The following is a 19,608-nucleotide window of genomic DNA, read 5'->3' on the forward strand; positions in this document are numbered from 1 at the left end:
GGTGTGTCAGCATGTGAGGCTGTGTGAGCGTGTGAAGCTGTATAAGTGAATGAGGTGGGTCCAACCAAATGGCCCCTGTGTGGGCTTCTAGGTGGGTACCTGTGTGGATGACAGCATGTCTCTCTGCATGCCCACTCACCTATGAACAAATATTCAAGGGACCCTATGCATGTGACTGTGTACGTGTCGGGTGTGGTGGGGATTTGTATATTATGGGGCAGCTTCCCCACACCTGTGGCCGCAGAAGACAACAGTGAACTGCAAGGAGGTGTGGGTCCAGGTATTTGGGACATGTGTGCGCAGATGCATGAAAGAGCTCATGGGAGGTCTGAACAAGTGAGGATGAGGGGGGTGGAGAGCAGGAAGGAGTGTGGGAAAGTTTAAAAGAAGCTCGATGAGGGAGGGAACCACCGTTCTAAAGTCCCTGAATGAGTGGGAGCTCCTGCGCTGGTGGGAAGGCTGTGTCTGCGGCCCCTTCCTCTCTGTGCTCCAGAGGGTTCCAAAGTCAGACTGAGAGCATGTCAACAGGCAGCGGGGCAGAAGCCTAGAAGAAGGAGTCCCCACCCTTGGAAGAAGGGTGACCTTTGCCTAAATTAGACCTTCATATGCACGGAGATTCCAACACTTTGCAGAAGATGCGAAAAACAAGGCCTGGAGGGAGGTGAGTTTGGTGCACAGGGTGCTGAAGGTCAGCGGAGGGTGTTGAGGGGGGAGCTTTTGAAAGGGAAGGGGCGGAGAAAAGAGGATGAGAGTCATAGTGGGGACCACAGCACATTTAAAGGTGAGCCCACATATTCAAGTTCCAGGTAATTCACTGCATGGGGCTGACCCTTCTGCTCCCCACTCCTGCAGAGAACTCTGAGGCCTACCCAGAGGCCTAGGTGTGAGCAGGTGTTCTGTGGGAAGTAAAGAAAAAGGGCTGCGTTCTGAGTTTGAATCAATCTGGGGTGAAAATAAAGTAATAGCCATGAAACCAGCACTGCCCAGTGTAGATAAAATGTGAGCCACGAAGGTAAGCTTTTGTTTTCTAGTAGCCACGTTAAAATTAAAAAGAATGGGTGAAATTAATTCTCCTACTATCTTTTATTTGGAGTCCCTGAGTGGTGCAAGGTTAACGTGTTCAGCTGCTGAAAGCCCACCCAGAGGTGCCTCGGAAGAAAGGCCTGCTGATCTACGTCCAGAAAATCAGCCACTGAAAACGTTATGAAACTCTACTCTGACACACATGGGGCCACCATGAGTCGAAACCGACGCATCGGCCACCAACAGCAACACCCCAGACTATTATCATTTCCTCCTTACACTTACAGCGCGTCTCCATTTGGACTAGGCACGTGGCCAGTCCTGCCGTACCGGACGGCGCAGCGTTAGGCAGGGATCACCACCAAGGATGATGCAGATGTTAGCCTCCACCCCGGATTCACAGGGAGAGACTGGACTTTTCACAGGCAAAAGATGGAAATGGAGCCCATTCTACCTGGATCTTAGGGGCAGGGAAACTCCGAGGACTTCTGATCGGTGTGATTTTGCGAGTGCTTATATGTAATGACATCTCTATTCCTGGAAGCTACGTATCCGATTCTGACAGCACCCTCCAGGCAGTCTGCTTTTCTCACTCTCAGCTGGGTAAGCCAGCTGTTGTGTGGCAGAGCCATGACTGGACGCTGCTCTGACGGACACCAAACCCCAACACACTCAGGTGTACTGGCCCCGAGGGAGTTCTCTGTGAAACGGTGCATGCGTGTGCTCCTTCTTGTGGGAAGCTTCACGAAGAGAAAGAGTCCATCTGTGAGCTGAGGCCAGCTTTAGGCGGTGTCCTGCATCTGCAGGTCTGGTTGAGATCACCCCGGAACTGTCCAGAGAGTTAGACCACTCATGAGGATTTGTTTAGCGTGAAGATGGAGGCCATACTCTGTGCCATGGGGTCAGTGCCCGGCTGTGGGCTGGAAAGTGGAGCAGAGTGTGAGAGTGAGTCTCAGGGTGGATGTTGTCGGGGCTATTGGTGGGGAGGGGTAAGAGGGGGACACGACAGTTCCTACTATTTGTGCTGGGTTGTTGGCATCAGGGGAGGGTTGATTGCTGGGCGGAGTCTCACCAGTCAGAGTGAGGGGCTAAGTGCCCAGTGAGCAGAGCAGTTCTAAATGTCTGTGCCCTCCTGTGGGCGACTGCCAGGGCAACTGGGGCATATGCATGTGTGCCCAGGCACAGCTCCGTGTCTCTGCAGTCACGCCATCCTCCCAGCTACTTGTCTGGGCCACTTCCTCCCAGGCCAGCAGCCAGGCTCCCGTGTGCTCCTTGGAGCTGAGCAAGAAGGCACTGCCAAGTCCCCAAGGCCGGAGCTGGCCTTGAGTGTTCCCATTCCAGGCCAGCACAAGAAAAACACAAAGGGGGCTCGGGAACTGTCTGGCTGTGGCGAGCAGGAGCACAGAGTTGGAAGGAGAGGGCAGACCCCCCCTTAAGGTGCTGGGGTCAAAGAGGAGCCTCCCATCTGTGCAAACTCTGAGCACCTCCTGCTTTTGGTCTGATGATGGGTCCAGGGGGGAGGAGAAAAAAAGTAAAGGAGAAGTTAGAGGCCACTTGTTGTCAAAAAAGCCCTTTGGTTGGGGGGCTGGGCACTTAACCCACAAACTTTTATTGAGCACATACACTGTGCCTCCACCCACCTCAGTAAGTACTTACAGGATCAATGCTTGATTGATTGATTAGTGGGGTGGGATGTCTAGCAGGGAGGGGGAGGATCAGATGATACTGGTAGAAGCTGAGGCAGTGGCCTTGTTCATCCCCTACCCAGGGAGGAGGACCCTCCTGAAGAACTCTGTGCAAACCAAGCAAGATGGCATCAGCCGTGCACTTGTCTGAACAGCTTTCCTGAGCACCTACTCTGTGCGGCACAGCGCTCCCTGTGGGCAGACAGAAATCCTGCCCTCCAAGAGCTTCTGTCCCAGTGAGCGAGGAGTGCTGGGATAGGCCGGACAGCGTGGGGCTGGAAGAAGGCACTGCTTTGACTGGGGTGATCAGTGTAGGACTCTCTGAGGAGGTGTCATTGGGCAGAGACTGGAACGGCTACAGTGAGGGGGAGTCGTGAGGATATCCACTGTCCCTCCTTATCTGGATCTGGCTTGTCCTTGAATCCAAGGGGTAAAATGTGAATTGGGCGTGGCCTCCAGGTGGCAGTGGGCAGGGACAGAGCTGGCCTGCTTTGGTTGTAGCTACGTGGGAACTAACTCAGGCCTCTTCATGGTCAGCTGAACTCTCTAGGGCTCCGTGGGGTTTGGGGGCAAGCTGGCAATACTCAGCCCAACAAGGGGTCTAGGCTCTGTGGTGTCCTCTGCACCTCTGCCCCGCCCCTGGAGGACCCTACCGGGGGGGCACTGTTGGTTCTGGGGGATTCAGGGTCCTGCACCCAGCCATCTTTCTGTCTTTCTGTATCTAGATTTGTTTCCCTCCCAACAGGACGTACAAAGGGGCTCTCTCTCAAGGGGATCTTGACAGGTTCAGAAACTGTCAACTAAATCTCCAGATAAGAGCCTGATCCCCTGCTTCCAGAACCCCTCAACATTCCAGAAGGCAGTGTGGAGGCAGACATGCCAGGTTCAAATCCAGGCTCTGCCACTTACTTGCCCTGTTAGCTTGGGTAAGTCACTTACTCTCCCTAGGCCTCAGTTTCCTTATCTGTAAAATGAGGATAATGAGCTTGTAATCCTTCGCTATCAATTTCATGCGAATCCAGGGCCGCCTAATAGCAGCTCCTTCTCTCTTTTCTCCAGAGTGTTTGAGAAAGCAGCAAAATGCCGAGTCCAGAGGGCAAGCTGACAGTCCCTGGCTGCCTCTGGGGGCTCCCAGAAGGTAGAAAGGGAAACAGAGGCAGTGAAGGCTGGAGGAGAAGACTGCTGAGAGGAAGGCGCTGGTAGAGACAGAGGAGCAGAGCAGCAGGTATTTTATTCTGTGGTCCTGACTCCAGACAGCCTCTCCCACCCCAACACCATCTCTCTGTTTGTTCTAAGCCTGGGTCCAGTTGGGCCAGGAGCTGGAATCAGCAGGTGGGATGTGACCATGTGGCCAGGGCTGGAAATGGACAGCAGGGGAAAGAGAGAGCGGGGGTCTGTGAGGGCCGGGCCCTGGCCCTCCTGCCTTCCCCACCCTGACTTCTGACCCCTAGTGCTTGGGGGCATGGCACTGACACTGCTGAGCTGAGAGGCAGGCAGGTCTGTGCCTCTCTCCCCAGGCCTCCGCCATACCTCACCACCTTCCCCAACCACTTTGTTCCCAGAAAGAGGAGGCTGGCACTACCCAGTTGGACCCACCTGGCCAGGCCCTCAGTGCTGGTCCAGGATGAGGGGCACCTGGGCGCTGTCCACACGAGGAGGCAGCCGTTCACCCGTGCGCACGTTGAACATGGGCAGGGTGGAGAGTGGCCGGGGCACCTCGCGGCTGGCTGCCATCTGCCGCAGCTCCTCCGTGTTCTCACGGATGGTGCCATGGTGGACCATCTGGATGCTGGGGGCAGGCAGGGCCATCCAAGATGTCAGCTCCCATAGCTTTGCACAGTGACCTGGGAGTCAGCTTCTCTGGGGCACAGCAGAGTCCCCCCACAGCCTCATCGGTGGGGGGTAGTGATTCACCGGCAGGCCTTGTCTGGGGCCCCCTTGGACTTGCACCTGTAGGCAGATGCCCCCCTCTAGCCACTCCCCGTACTACACCTCTGGGGTCCAGCCTGGCGCTGCCTCTGAGCCACTCTGCAGTCTTCCTCACCTACTATGTGGGGGAGACTCAAACACACCACAGGTGGGGGTGGGACAAACCAAAAGCTCCCTGGGGCCAGCTCAGTGCCCAGAGATTAAGGCACAGCCTCTGGAGGAGACAGCCTGGATTCAGAGCTGTGTGTCCTTGTTTAACCATTCTGTGCCTCAGTTTCCTCACCTGTAAAATGGAGATGACAATAGTACCCACCTCATAGGATTGTTGTGGGGATTAAATAAGAACATGCGGGCTTGGGGCATAGAGCAGTGCCTAGCATGTGGTAAGTGCTCACAAGCTTCTGAGACATGAACTGATATCCACGGTGAATATATGTCCCCAGATCGGAGTGTGCAGTTTGTGTTAGATGTTCTGACAACCCTCTGGGTCCCCTTGAAAAGCACTCAGCTCCCTCCCCCCATGCTTTCTCCAACCAGTGAGGACCCTCCCTCCTACCTCTGTGTTGGTCTAGCAACGCTACCTCCTCCTTCACCTTTTCACTCTTCTTATCCTTTGCTCAAGCTGCTCCCCCTTCCAGGAACACCCTCTCCCATCTCCTGCCAGGCCAAGACCATCTCCTTTTGGCTCCTTAGGCCTGTCTTCCACTCCCTTCAACCCCCTCCCAGCTCCACCCCAGGCTGCCCCCAGCGCTGACCTTCCACCTTGCTCTAGCCACAGTCTTGTCTCCCTGTCTTTGTTTCAGACCGGGGCTCCTTGAGGGTTGGGACCAGCCTCAATGGGCTGGAAATCCCAGCAGTACTGAGTGGAGTGACTGCCACACCCATCGGAAAGTCCTTCCTGAAGTCTAGCTCCAGTTTCTCCTCAGAACCCTTAGCCCTATTTTCATCTGATATTTTCATGGGCTTGCTTTGTGCTATCATTGAACCAGCTCTAGTTCTTTCTGAGAGACAGGGTAGCCAAGTGGTTAAGCAGGAGGACTTGCTTTGGCTTGAATCTGGATTCCACTGTTTACTGGCTGTGTGACCTTGGGCAAATTATTTAACCTGTTTGTAACTCACTTTCCTGAAATATAGTTGTTGTTTGAATTAAATAGTTAATACAGGAAAAGCACTTACAATATCTCAGGTCGGCATGCAGCACGTGGTAGCTATTATTACAGAGAGTTTTCAGTTGCTGTATTATTATCATCAATGTTATTTTTTTCTAGCAAGCTCACCCAATGAATTTGGAAGATGTTTTCAAGCCCCTTTACACAAACCCACCCACACTTATGGGCCCAGCCTGGAGTTTCCCAGGCTACCAGACTGCCAGGTCAGGCAGACAATGGAGCAGAGACTTTTCATTAGAGTCAATAAGAACTGGTTTTCTTGCAGGAGTGGGCGCCCCAGGCAAAGCTGAAGCAACCCTACTTGCCCCTGGATTACTGATTAGATGAGGGAGGAGAGAGATCCCCACATGTGCCCAAGGCTCAGTTAGTGGACACACACCCCAGCTAGAGCCTGAGAGGTGAGACTGTAAGAAGGACTTGCTAGCCTCCCACCGAATGGACCACACTCCTCCTGGGGTGAGTGGGACCAGGCTGGTCTAGCCCAAAGGAGGTGGAGTCGCTGTCTAAGTCTGGGGAAGGGTCAAGATGAGCTCTTGAGTCTGGAATTTGGCAAGCTAGTTGTCCAAAACACAATTTTCCATTCCCGGGCAAGGGAAGACTGAGGGGGAAGGGGAGAGAGAAGTGTGTGGAGGCCAAGAGCAAGGCAGTCAGGTAGGTAATGCCCCCTGGTGGGGGAAGGGCCTTCATTAAGGGCCCCCTTCCCGACCCTCTCTTTTTTTCCCCGACCCTCCAGCCCACATCTGGGTCTCATTACTTTGGCAACTCAGAGAGATGGAAAAAAGCTTCTGCGATGTTTTTCTAGAGCAGAAGCAGAAGGCAGAGCCACGGTGCCTCCCCCAACAATCCTTCCACATCAGCACTTGGGCAGACAAACGGGCAGGCATTCCTATACACACACACCACTGTAGGTGTGGCTGCTAGACCAGCCAGGAGGCCCCAAGTCCCACCCCCCACACCAACACGTGGGCCCCTCACACCCTGCCACTAGCACCTAGACTCACAGGTGAGGGTCGAGGGGACTGGGGGACTTTGTGCTGACTAAAATCTGATACAAACGAAAAATAGGCAGCAGAATCATAACTTGTGGCTAATCTGAAAAATGGCAGAGACCGAACAAGGGAAAAATCAGGATTTTGTAGAAACAAATCAACACAAAACGCAAACCGACAAGGGCTAATATTGCACATGGTAAAATTGGTTATGGATTCAAAATTAAGGGAGAAGCAAATTTTCCTTAGAAGACCCAAATCTACAAAACTGGCCCGGGAAAGCTGGACACGGTGGAAAACAACTGATCACAAGAGAACATCCTCAATGGCAGGAGATCTAATTGATCAAATTTGGCACAGGCCAAAAAAAAAAAAAAAAATTGAGGAATAAAATCCTCCAGGTAAAATTTACATAAAAATTGTTGTTCCTAAAGACCCTGGAGGTCATGGTCCCCAGACCTTCCGTTAGCCCGAGACAGGAACCATTCCCAAAACCAACTCTTCAGACAGGGATTGGACTGGACAATGGGATAGAAAATGATACTGGTGAGGAGGGAGCTTCTTGGATCAAGTAGACACATGAGACTATGTGGGCAGCTCCTGTCTGGATGAGATGAGATGGCAGAGGGGGACAGAAGCTGGATGAATGGACATGAAAATACAGGGTGGAGGGAAGGAGTGTGCTGTCTCATTAGGGGGAGAGCAACTAGGAGTATATAGCAAGCTGTATATAAATTTTTATATGAGAGACTGACTTGATTTGTAAACTTTCACTTAAAGCATAATAAAAATTTAAAAAAAAATCATTGCTCCCACTGGGGAAAAAAATCTATAAAATAAAAATGAAAACGGAAAAAAAAAAGGAAGCCTTTTAACCGTTTTGTATAGAAAGTTGATCAAGGAACTAAATTTAGTTAAATAGGTCAAGAAATTCTGTATCTATTCACTCTGGAAAATATATCCTCCAGAAAAATTCAGAACCTGTTGCTGTCACTGCTCCCTATAGTTTTCTTGGCTGTAATTCTTATGAAAGCAGACTGCCAGGCCTTTCTTCTGAGGTGCTGCTGGGTAGATTCGAACCGCCAACCTTTAGGTTGGTAGTGGAGCACAAACTATTTGTGCCACCCAGGGACCTGAAAATTCACAAATGCTGATATCATCCTGATTTTTAAAATGTTTATATTCCTCAACCCAGAGACTCAAACATCCAGTGGGTCAAGATAGTGGATGGAGTCAGCATGGTGGGTCTAAAACTGGGGGCTCAGAACACCCTCAGATAGGCTCCCACACTGCACATACATGCATTCACACGTGTGCAAGGCCCCTGTGGATCTCCATATCTGGCCACAGCCACCCTACCCCTCCTCCCCAGGGTACCTGGGATGCCAGGTGCTCACGCAACCTGGCAACACCCACCTGCACCCCCTAGGAGGGAACAATGAGACCACTGTGATCCCTGCAGGATTCTGATGGCCTCACAATATCCTCCTGAAGTCACCAGAGACAAACTTACCGCCCTCTGCACCCTTGGCACAAGTCGGCTGAGGCCACCGTGGGTGATCATCCTCGCTCCTCTCTCTGACCATCCAGGGGAAGGAAGGTGCTGAGAGAACCAGGAACCGGGACACACCTCACCCACCCAAAGAGGAGCAACCCAATAGAGACTTCCAGCTGCCACCCTGGAGGTCCTCACATCCAGCTCCCTTCACCTACCCCAGGGAGAGATGCAGAAAGATACCTCGCGGCAGCCCTCAACTGTCCCCTTGGCCTCCAACACTGCCCTTGGAGGAAGCCGGCTGTCCAGTGTGTCCGGTATCCCTAACAAGAGTGACACTGGGAGCCGCGCCTTTCCCAAACCCCACCGGAGGCCCAGCATGTCCCGGGTGATCCTGGAAGCTGTGGCCGACAAGGGGGCACACCACCGCATGTCCCTGGCCGCTCTGAAGAAGGCTGTTACCACCACAGGCTACGATATGTCCCGCAACGCTTGGCGTTTCAAGCGAGTACTCAAGGGACTGGTGGACAATGGCATGCTTAAGCAGGTGACCGGCAAGGGGGTTTCAGGCTCCTTCCGCATTGGCAAGAAGCAGACCTCCAAGTCCAAGCTCAAGCTCAAAAACAGGCAGCCGCTGCGAAGGCGGCAGTCTGGGCAGCGCAGACCCGGGCAGCGGCAGCGGCCTGGACAGCGGCGGGCTGGGCAGCGGCGGGCTGGGCAGCGGCGGGCTGGGCAGCGGCGGGCTGGGCAGCGGCGGCGGCCTGGGCAGCGGCGGCCTGGGCAGCACTGGTCACTACTGGGCTCCAGACGGGGGCACAAGCGCATCCACAGGGTGGTCAGATGCCGCCGCAATTAACAAGGCAGGCCAGGCAGGTGGGCAGGGGTGCCAGGCCCACTACAGGCTCAGTCCCGTGGGAATAAAAGGAGCCAAAATTATTTCATACCCGCCTCCTGGAATATTTGGGGCCCATGGGAGTGGGAAAGGAAGAAGAGTGGGGTGCAGAGGGAGGGTAAGGCCATGGGTGGGGGAAACCTAGGGCAAATTAAGGGCAAGATGGATTTTGGAAAGGCTGATGAGATGGAAAACACCCACAGACATCAGCTAGTGCTATCACCTCATCTAACAGGTGGAGAAACTGAGGCCAGAAAGGAGGTGTGCTTGGCCAGAGTCACAAAGTAATTATGTGGCAGAGCTGGCTTGGAACCCAGATGTCTGACTCATATTGAAGTGTGGGGCATGTGTGTGTGTGTGCGTGCGTGTGTGTTTGTGTGCGTGTGTTTGCTGGAAGCTTCTTAAGTTGGTTCTCAAACCCTTGTCCCCAGGTTGGCAACAGACCCCTGAAGCCTGGCCAGAGCCACTGCCCTGTCCCACATCAGACTCTTCCATTTATTCCAGAAAATAAGGCAAGGCCAGGATGGGTCAGACCCAGCACCCAGGCAGTCCAGGCTGGGGGCTCGGAGGTCAAAGGTGGCCCCAGCATCCCAGAGTAACAAAAGCAAGACTGGTTCAGGTTTTGTTACTGCTCAGGGGCTGGAGGATCCGGCTCTACAGTCTCCCACCCAGCCCCCCACTCTCCCTTACTCACTCAGAGGTGACCAGGTCTCTCTTCAGCCTGTGGAAAAGTGAGGGGAGAGGGTTAGCCAGCCCTAGGCTTTGGCCCTTTGCACTCCAGGGGCTCAGGTGTACGTGGAGGCGCTCGTGTGCGTACTGATGTCTCCTGGTACTCAGAGGAGGACTCAGAGCTCTCCTCTTCTGGTCGAGGACCCCGCTCCCTGAGGGGTCTGGGTCCCCATGCAGCACAGGGGCCACAGAGGTCCTCGAAGTCCTCCCTGCCCCCTTCACCCACACTCACCGTCCCTCCCGTCGACAGCACATGATGTAGGCCAGCAGCAGGGTGAGCAGCAGGGCCACCAGCAGGGGCACCAGGAGGGTGACCAGTGCGTCAGTCAGGAAGTCTCGGGCTGTGGCCTCAGTGGGTGGGCAGAAGAACGGGTCCTGCTCCAGGATCCCATCACCTGGGGTGGGCATCTCGTCCATGGGCTCTGGCACTGACTTATCCACCTGCTCAAGGAACCCAGGGCTGACCAGAAGGCTGGCTAGACAGAGGTCCCCCAGAGGACAGGGCAGGGGCCCTCTGCCTGCCTCCCCCAGCTCGTGTGACTCAGCAGGACAAGAACGGAACTAGCAGGTGGGAGAGACAAGTTCTAAGAGAGGCAGGACTGTATAATGGTTAGAGCAGAGCTCTAGTGTCAGACTGCCTGGGTTCAAACCCTGACTCAGACAAGTGCTTAGCTGGGTTTGCTCAACTCTAAGAACTCAGTTTCCTCATCCATAAACTTGGAATGACAATAGTGGCACCTATCTGCCATTGGTGGCTGTGAGGGTAATACATGTTATTGCTACGCCTAGCACATAGCAAGTGCTCAGGAATGTTCCCACTGCCAGTCCCTCCGGCTCTGTCAGGTTATAGGAACAGAGCTCACCAGCGGTTCCCAGCTAGGGAGTCAGGGTCTACAGGCCCTAGACTGTTGTTTTTGTGTGTCATTGAGTCAATGCCGACTCATGGCAGCCACACGTGACAGAATAGGACTGTCCCATAGGATTTTCTTGCTGTAATCTTTACAGATGTAGCTCGCCAGGTCTTTCTCTCACCTAGGTATTGAGTGGGCGGGTTAGAACCACCAACCTTTTGGTTAGCAGCCAAGCACTTAACCATTGTGCGAGCAGGGCTCCTATAGGCAGTAGATACCTCGGCTCAGTATCCCAAAGAGCAAGGGCAACTGTCTTTGGTTCATACAAAATGAGGATGAGAGTTATTTGCTCCTTATCCTTGTAGCACAGTGGTCAAGCTCTTGGCTGCTGTCATGGATTGAATTGTGTCCCCCCAAAATATCTATCAGCTTAGCTGGGCCTTGAGTCCCAGTATTGTGTGATTGCCCAACATTTTATGTGACTTCTCTTATGTGTTGTAAATCCTATCACTATGATGAGATGGATTAGTGGCAGTTATATTGATGAGATATACAAGATTAGATAGTGCCTTAAGCCAGACTTTTTCAGATATAAGAGAGAAACAAGCAGAGAAACAGGGGGACCTCAAACCACCAAGAAGGCAGTGCCAGGAGCAGAGCGTGAACTTTGGACCTGAGGTTCCTGCACAGAGATGCTTCCAGACCAAGGGAAGACTGATGACGAGGACCTTCCTCCAGCGCTGACAGAGAAAGCCTTCCCGTGGAGCTGGTGCCCTGAATTCAGACTTCTAGCTTACTGGACTGTGAGAGAATAAACTTCTCTTTGTTAAAGCCATTGACTTGTGGTATTTCTGTTACAGCAGCACCAGATGACCAAGACAGCTGCTAACTGAAAGGACTGGCGATTGGAACCCACCAGGCACACCACAGGAGAAAGATGTGGCAGTCTGCTTCCATAAAGATTTACAGCCTCGGAAACTCCATGGGGCAGTTCTACTCTTTTAGGGTCGCTATTCCAACTCAACAGCAACAGGTTTTGTTTTTATTACAGGTGAGTTTGTTAGGTGACACCTTCGAAGAATGTAGACTGGGTTGTCACACAGAGGCCCTCGGGGTGACTGCCCTGTGCCGAGCGATTGATGGCTCTAGCCTTTGGTCTGGGCTGGCTTGCCAACTCCCAGCATTGGAGGCCAAGTCTGGATTGTGGACTCTGTCGCCCTCTTGTGGGAGGAGGTAGAACTTCAAGGTGTGTGTGTGTGTGCGCGTGCGTGCGTGCGTGCGTGCGTGCGTGTGTGTGTGTGTGTGTGTGTCTAAAACTGATATCACAGATGGGTAATCAGAGAAAGAGACAGGCACAGAGAGACGGGTGGGAAGGAGAGGAAGGGGGAGGACTCTGTTGGGGACCATGCTCCACTCCCACCCCTGGAGCCAGGGGCCCTCCTCACCAGGGACACATTGCACCAAGCAACACGGAAGTGGGGTGCCAAGGTGTCATAGCAGGACAGAAGTGGAGGCTGGCCCTGGGCACAGCGGGCATGGCTGTCAGGGGACGCCACCATCTTCAGACAGGTGGAGAAGGGTGAGGCTGAGCCCACCTTGATGTACACCCTGAGCCCAGATAGAAGCCACTGTTAGTAAAGTGGGGGGAGTGGTTGCCCAGCCCTGGAGATGTAGGGGATTCAGGGCTCATCCTGAGATCAGAGTGCACAGGGCACACCATACTTCTAGGGAGCCTTGACCCTTAGATGGCTGTCCTTAGATGGATGGATCCTTTATGCCCTCATGGGGCACTGGGAAGTACAGAGTTCAGGGTGACTACAGTTTGGGCCACAGAGGCCAAGAGGGAGACGAAGGGGCGGCTGGAGGGGAATGGACAGTATGTGAAGCTGGGAGGTGCAGATGGAACTGGTGAGGGGGTTCGAGGGTTAGGTAAGCCCCGCCTGGCACAGTGGTTAAGCACTTGGCTGCTAACCCAAAGGTCAGTGGTTTGAACTCACCAGCTGTTCTGGGGGAGAACGACTATGGCAGTGGATTTGGTTTTGGTTTGTAATTAGGGAGACCCCTGTGTTAAGCCCACAACCCAGATGAGAGGCAAGCTGTCTCCTCTTACAAGAAGTCCTCCTGGATTGCACACCTACCCTTCTTTGCGGCCCTCAATTGGAAGGGGCACACGGCCCCCACGGTCCAAGGCGGAGGTGATATTTATAAGCTGGAGCTCCCCCGGCTCCCAGAGCCCCCCCAGGGCTGTGAGGAAGCGGCCGGCAGGCATCGAGGGCAGCACCTCCTCCACGTCATGGCTCTGCACCAGGAACTCAGCCTGGTACGGCAGCAAGGGGCCTGGGAGGGCCAGGTGGGTGCCTCAGACTACACCCAGCCCCCAGCTCTGCCCCCCAGCCCCACTCCAACATCCTCCCTGCCTCCCTCACATCCCTTCCTGCCTCCCATTCCCCCTATCCAACACCCAACACATCACAGACCCTAACACAGCAGCCTTTATGGCTTGCCCAGGGTCACGCAGACTGTCAGCAAAGAAGCCAATAATAAAACTCCAGAATCTGGAATCTCAGCCAGGGCTTTTCCCTTAAAACCCCTTCAAGTGTCACCTCCTCCCTCAGAGTCCCCACTTTCCAGGATGCCCTGTTCCCACTACTCTCCAAGCCTCTCCCTTCCACAAGCCCTTTAGCCTCCACCTTCAGGAAATCCCCATCTGTGGGGTAGGGGCGGGACAGGGCTAGTAGTACCTTCCGGGTCCCCAATCATCAGCACCAGTCTCTGCCAGGTGGTCTCAAAGCTGTCCCGATTGTAGGCTACGACCTGGGGGCGGGGGAATAAGGAGATGGGGTTGAGGAGGAACATGGAACAGCTGGGGCCTGGCTGGAGAGGACTGGGACACCACACCAAATCAGAGGTATGTAAATTATATGTGGAGCTCCTGGGTGGTGCAAGCGGTCAATAGCTGATGTGTCGGGTGCTAACTGAAAGGTTAAAGGTTCAAGCCCACCCAGAGGTGCCTCGAAAGAAAGGCCTGGCGATCTACTTTTGAAAAAACCCTATGGAGCACAGTTCTACTCTGACACACATGAATTCACCATGAGTGGGAATTTACTTGATAACCAAAAACTTACTGTCACAGATTAGATTCCGACTCCTAGTGACCCTATAGGACAGAGTAGAACTGCCCCATAGGGTTTCCAAGGAGTGGTTGATTCGAACTGCTGAGCTTTTGGTTAGCAGCTGAGCTCTCTAACCACTACACCACCAGGGCTCCAGAACATGTAGAATGCTTCACGAATTTTCACGTCATCCTTGCTCAGGGGCCATGCTAATTCTCTCTGTAGCGTTCCTGATAGCAACTGTTAAACGAGTATATGTAAATGAATGTGAGCAGGGACGGATTAACCTGTAAGCAAGGTAGGCACGGGCTTACATTAAGCAAAGTATGCACAGGTTTACTTGTGTTTACTTACTTCACTCATCTGTTTCATCACCCCATGTGAAATTGTGCACTACAGATTATTAAGTAAGCACGAGTAAGCCCTTGCAGACCTTGCTTACTGGGTAATCTGTCCATGAATTTAGCAAACACACAATTCTCAGAGGCCACACCACCCCGTGATTTTCTGAGGGGGTGGATACAGCCCACTGGGGTACCTCGATGACCTGGCGGCCGCGATCTTCTGAGGTGGCAGTGCCATAGAGGAAGCCAGGGTGGTAGGGGCTACGCTGGGTGTAGCGGAGCCACCGCGGCAGGTCTGGGTGTCCCTGGAGGTGGGCATGGTAGGTGATGCGGGTGGAAGGTGGGATAGCTGCTGGGGGAGAGGAGAGAAGGTTGGAGGAAGAACTGAAGCCTTCACCAGCCCCGGGCAGGCTTCCTGGTCAGGAGCACAGCTCAGCCCTGGGCACCCACGGAGGCCAGCTCACCAACATGCTCAGGAAGGCGAAGGAAGGTGGCGTGATCCAAGGTGTGTACAAAGATGCGACCCACAAGAGGATGGAGGGTGGTCTGCTGGGCCTTGGTGCCTGCCAGCCCTGCCAGGAGACCTGTGGGGACCCCAGAATCCCCCACGCAGGCCAGCCTCAGTCCTGGGCCAGGCGGTAAGCACCTCTTCCCCACCAAGCCCCTGGCATCCTTCACTAGCCCCAGGAGAAAGCAGGGTAGGGCTGGGGCAGGCCACAGCTGGGCTATCCACCTTAATCAGTGCCAAGACCCACTTCTGGGGCTGGCTCCTTCATCTGGATTCATGGAAGAGGCCCCCTACCTTCCTACCGCTAATTTTAGGCCCCTGTTGAGGTCACAGTGGGCAGAGCCTGATGTTTGGCTGGAGGAGTGGGCATGCATGTGTGTTCGGAGACAACAACCCCACCCTGACTGTTGGGGAGGCTGGGAGGGGAGAGAGGGAAGACGGCACCTTGGAGGGGGAGGGTGGCCATTCTGGAACGCACACACCCCCTTCCTCCCCTTGTGTACAGGGAGGGGCAGGGCCTGGCCAATGGGGCTGAGCACCAGGACCTCATCAGAAGAGGACCCTGGGGCTGGCCCAGCAGCCCTCACCCTTGTGCCCAGGACCAAATTTAGCCTGGGCCTAAACAGAAGTGGCAGTGGCCCAGCCAGCTCATTAAAGGGCCCAGGACCCTCCGGGTCCTAGAACACCCAGCCCTCAGAGCTCCCAGTCCCCACTGCCCAGAGCCCGGCTCCCAGCCCCAGCTTCCTGGACCCCCAGCAGCAGGAACATGAACGCCCCAAAGCCCCTTCAGCCTCTGCCTCACCCACCCCAGTGGACCCTCCAAACTTCCATCTCACCACCCCTCAATCCCACCCCTTGCCCTGGGCCTCTCCTCTGACGAGGGCCCCAACTTGCCCACAAGGAGAAGAGTCCAGACCAGCACTGCCGCCATGGCTGCCCCGACCTGGCTGGGCCCCTGTGAGTGACAGGGACAAGAGCAGGGAAGGAGGGGGGGCAGAAGGGTGGAGGGGGAGGCGTCCTGAGCAGCTGGGTCCCTCCCCATCCCCACGCAGAGCAGGGATCAAATCTGGAGTGGGCACTGTCTTCATGGAACAATGTCCCTCCTGTCGCCTCCCCCCCCACCGCTCCGTGCCCAGAGTCTGTTTTCTAAAATGCCAACCTGATGACATCAGTCCCCCCTTAAAGTCATAATGGCTGCCATTTCCCAGTTCACCAGCTGCTGATGGCTACTGTTATAGACTGAATTGAGTCCCCCAGAAATGTGTCTTGTAGATCCTAGCCCCTATACCTGTGGTTAGAATCCCATTTGTTATGTTAATGAGGCTGCATTAGTGTAGGGTATGTCTTAAATCAATCTCTTTTGAGATATAAAAGCAGATTAAGCAAGCAAGTGGAGATGGGGGAAGGCAGATGCCATTCCACACAGAGATCATCAAAGAGCCACAGAACAGAAGCTGAAAAGAGCTGACAGACAGAGCCTTCCCCTAGAGCTGGTGCCCTAAATTCAGGACTTCTAGCCTCCTAAACTGTGGGGAAATAAATTTCTGTTTGTCAAAACCATCCACTTTTAGTATTTCTGTTATAGCAGCACTAGACAACTAAAATACCTACCAAGGCTCTTTCTGTACCAGGCCATCCTATCTAGAGTCCTCTCTTTCACAGTCTTCCCCCACCCTCCCTAACCCCTACCCCAGGCTGCTGCCCAGTCGCGCCCTGCTCCTCCCCAGCCCAGGGTGTTCTCTCCAGTCTACAGAACTTTGCAAAGCTTCCTTCGGCCTGGAGTTCCCTTCCTGCCCTCATCCAACTCCCATCCAACTGGCAAGCTTCTGCTTGCCTTTCGAGACTCAACACAGGTGCTCTTTCCTCTCTGAAGCCTGTCTGAGCAACAGAGCTGGGAGACCTTCAGCTCCCGTGCACATCCCTATTCCATCCCCAACCACATAGCATTGTGGGGGCTCTGAGCTCTTTGGAGACTAAACCAAAAACCCAACTGGCTGCCGTATACTGGATCCCGACTCACGGTGACCCCATGTTTCAGAGTAGAACTGCTCCCCATAGGGTTTCTGGTGGCTTTGATCTTTCAGAAGTAGATCATCAAGACTTTGTTTGGAGGCACTTCTGGGCAGACTGGAACCACCAACCTTTCAGCTAGTAGCCGAGCGCTTAACCGTTTGCACCACCCAGGGATTCCCGTTGGACACTAGGATCTTATTAGCTTTGTGGCCCTGGACCTGGTGCAGGGCCTGACGTATAGTAGGTGTAGGAGGCTAGGTGACAGCTTCCTTAACAGCACACGAAGAAGCCCATTCATCATGCCCTTATCCCCAGACTAAACATACCCAGCAGGTACCCCAGGACAGGACCAGCCAGGTGGAGACACATAAAGGGAGGAGGAGCCCTCTCTGGCTCAGAGGCACAGGGAGCAGTGCGTAAACATGCAGGTTTGGAGGCTGGCAGGCCTGGCTGAGTCCCACCTGGACCACTCGCTAGTGGTGTGGCCTGGAGCCAGTCACCCAACCTCTCTTGGCCTGCAAACAGGTGAGAGCAATACTCCCGTCTTGGAGTTACTGTGAGCAATCAACAAGGCAATGAATTCAGCACATGTTTACTGAGCACCTACTAAGTGCCAGGCACTGAGAGTACCAAACCAAAAAAGCCAAACCCTTTGTCGTCTAGTCAATTCCAACTCATAGCAACCCTATAGGACAGAGTAGAACTGCCCCATAGGGTTTCCAAGGAGCACCTGGTGGATTTGAACTGCCAACCTTTTGGTTAGCAGCCATAGCTCTAAACCACTACACCATCAGGATTTCCACTGAGGGTACAGCAAGGCGCAAACCCTTGCCCAGGCAGAGCCTGCCTGCTAGCGGGAATGACAGCTGACTGTTGCCTGCTATTGTGCTGAAGCTTTCCCATACAGTTACATATATTAACTCATCCCATCCCCACAGCAGTTCCACAAAGCAGGTGTTATTATCATGCCCATTTTACAGATGAGAAAACTGAGGCACAGAGGGATGTATAACTTATCAAGAGTCTCACTGCTGGTGAGTTGAATGCATGTAAAGCACTTTCTATGAACAAAGGATCATCAGATCACAGCTGTTGATGTGCTTGCTGGCAGGGCACCACTTCCCCTTCCTTTCTGCATCTGGGCCTGGAGTGAAGGAGGGTGTGTCCTTCTCTGCCCACTCAGAGCAGGCAGAGGGACACCCTCCCCAGGTACCCTGAGAGGGAGGCAGGGACTGACTCATGGATGCCGAGGGCTCACGCTTCTTGGTAGCTATGTGAACATCCCTCAAGGGCTGCAAGATAAAGGGTGCTGTCCACTTCAACCCTGAGCAAATGCCCCAGGCAAGGACATCTGGGACCTGCTTAAGGTCAAGCTTCAGGGGGAGGGTATTGGTCTGTGCGTTGAGGTGACTGGTGGGTAGGTTACTTAGTCCCTGTCCCTTCCTCTCTCTCCCCGCCTGACCATCCTACCCATCCCTGGAGAGCCACCAAATTCCAGAGTCAGCGTCCACGTAGCCTCTCAGGTGGTGTGGCGTTTACCCCAGAACCACCTTGTCATCCTGTCCTTCTCAGGGAGGACAAGAGGGAGGAATGTTCTGGAGGCAGAGGAAGAGTCAGAGGGCTCTGGGCCAGCTGCCCAGGCCTCAGCCCCTCAGCCGCTCAGTGTGACTCCCCTCCCTTCCCCCTGCTTCCTCCCCTGCTATTTTTGGAGCCACCCACTCACACCCTCAGCTATCTTAAGGTGGCAGTGCCTGTACCCAGTTCTACCAGACCCACAGAGGCCTTCCTTACTGGCAAAGCTGCAACCACTTCCCCTGAGGGAGATCCTCTCGCCCACTTCAGGGGAACCAGAGGCTGTCCCAGGAGCCAGCTGGAAGCCCCAGGAAAGCCTCTCCAGGTTCCTGGCCTGCCAAGGAGCTCCTGTCTGGGTTGCAAACTGTATGTAACACTCAGCACTTACTGTCCTTTGGTGACTGGGGGGTGGGATGGGGAACACAGGGTTTTTTACCCCACCTTTTCTTTAAGCTTTTATTTTGGATATTTCAAAGTAAAACAAAAGTACACAGAATAATATGATGAGCCCTCCACGTATCAGTTAGCCAGGTTCATCAATTGTCAGCTCAAGGCTCATCTGGTTTCAGCTATACCCCTTCCAATTGTTCCTCCCTGCATTTGATTTCATCGTTTGATATTTTAGTGTGTCTCTCTAAAAGATGTTGTTGTTAGGTGCCATTGAGTCGAGTTTGACTCAAAGCTACAGAGTAGAACTGCCTCATAGGGTTTTCGAGGCTGTAATCTTTATGGGAGCAGACGCCAGGCCTTTCTCCCGCAGAGCCACTGGGTGAGTTCTGACCACCAACCTCTTGGTTAGCAGATGGGCACTTAACCATTGCACCACCAGGTCTCTAAAAGATAATGACTCCTTTTTTTTTTAAACATAATCACAATTGTTATACCTAATCACATTATTGCATCTAAAATTTAATTATAATTTCTAAATACCAAATCTCCAATTGTCTCATAAGTATATAATTTGTTCTACAATTTATCTGTTTGATCAGGATCCAAATAAGGTGTACACGTTGTAACTGGTTGATAGACCTCTCTTCAATTTCTTTTAACCCCCGGGCCCCGCCCCACTCTCTTTCTGTACTCCCTGAGGAAACCAGGTCATATGTTCTGGAGAGTTTCCCACAGTCTGAATTTTGCTGATGGCATCTCCATGGTGTTCTTTCACCTGTTCCTCTGACCTGGACATTTTCCATAAATTGTTATTTCCTATACATTTTAGCTGGATCTAGCGGCCTGAGCAGGCTCAATTTTCTCTGGCAAGACCACTTCATAGGTGGTGGTAATGCATTTTCCATT

General features: G+C 53.5%; 1 protein-coding gene and 1 non-coding gene across 4 annotated transcripts; both read right to left on the reverse strand.

Moving 5' to 3' along the window:
* Positions 1–1,076: 1,076 nt before the first annotated feature.
* SGCA (sarcoglycan alpha) lies at positions 1,077–15,815 on the reverse strand. 3 transcript variants are annotated; one of them, XM_049860948.1, is made up of 10 exons: positions 15,622–15,815; positions 14,684–14,803; positions 14,414–14,571; positions 13,504–13,576; positions 12,901–13,099; positions 12,208–12,370; positions 10,144–10,352; positions 9,877–9,903; positions 4,305–4,497; positions 1,077–1,943 (listed from the first exon to the last, which is right to left on the reverse strand). In XM_049860948.1, exons 1-9 carry the CDS (start codon positions 15,767–15,769, stop codon positions 4,317–4,319), a joined length of 1,278 nt encoding a protein of 425 aa, XP_049716905.1. In that variant the 5' UTR covers positions 15,770–15,815; the 3' UTR covers positions 1,077–1,943; positions 4,305–4,316. The 3 variants fall into 3 exon arrangements, with proteins under 3 accessions (XP_049716905.1, XP_049716906.1, XP_049716904.1); XM_049860949.1 differs by lacking the exon at positions 1,077–1,943 and adding an exon at positions 2,880–4,065 and having other exon boundaries at positions 14,414–14,568; XM_049860947.1 differs by lacking the exon at positions 1,077–1,943 and adding an exon at positions 2,880–4,065.
* LOC126063332 (U6 spliceosomal RNA) lies at positions 14,032–14,135 on the reverse strand. Its single transcript, XR_007514275.1, has one exon. It is a non-coding gene; the product is annotated as a U6 spliceosomal RNA (small nuclear RNA).
* Positions 15,816–19,608: the final 3,793 nt, after the last annotated feature.

The sequence above is a fragment of the Elephas maximus genome, chromosome 19, assembly GCF_024166365.1.
Source record: "Elephas maximus indicus isolate mEleMax1 chromosome 19, mEleMax1 primary haplotype, whole genome shotgun sequence".
Classification (NCBI taxonomy): domain Eukaryota; kingdom Metazoa; phylum Chordata; class Mammalia; order Proboscidea; family Elephantidae; genus Elephas; species Elephas maximus.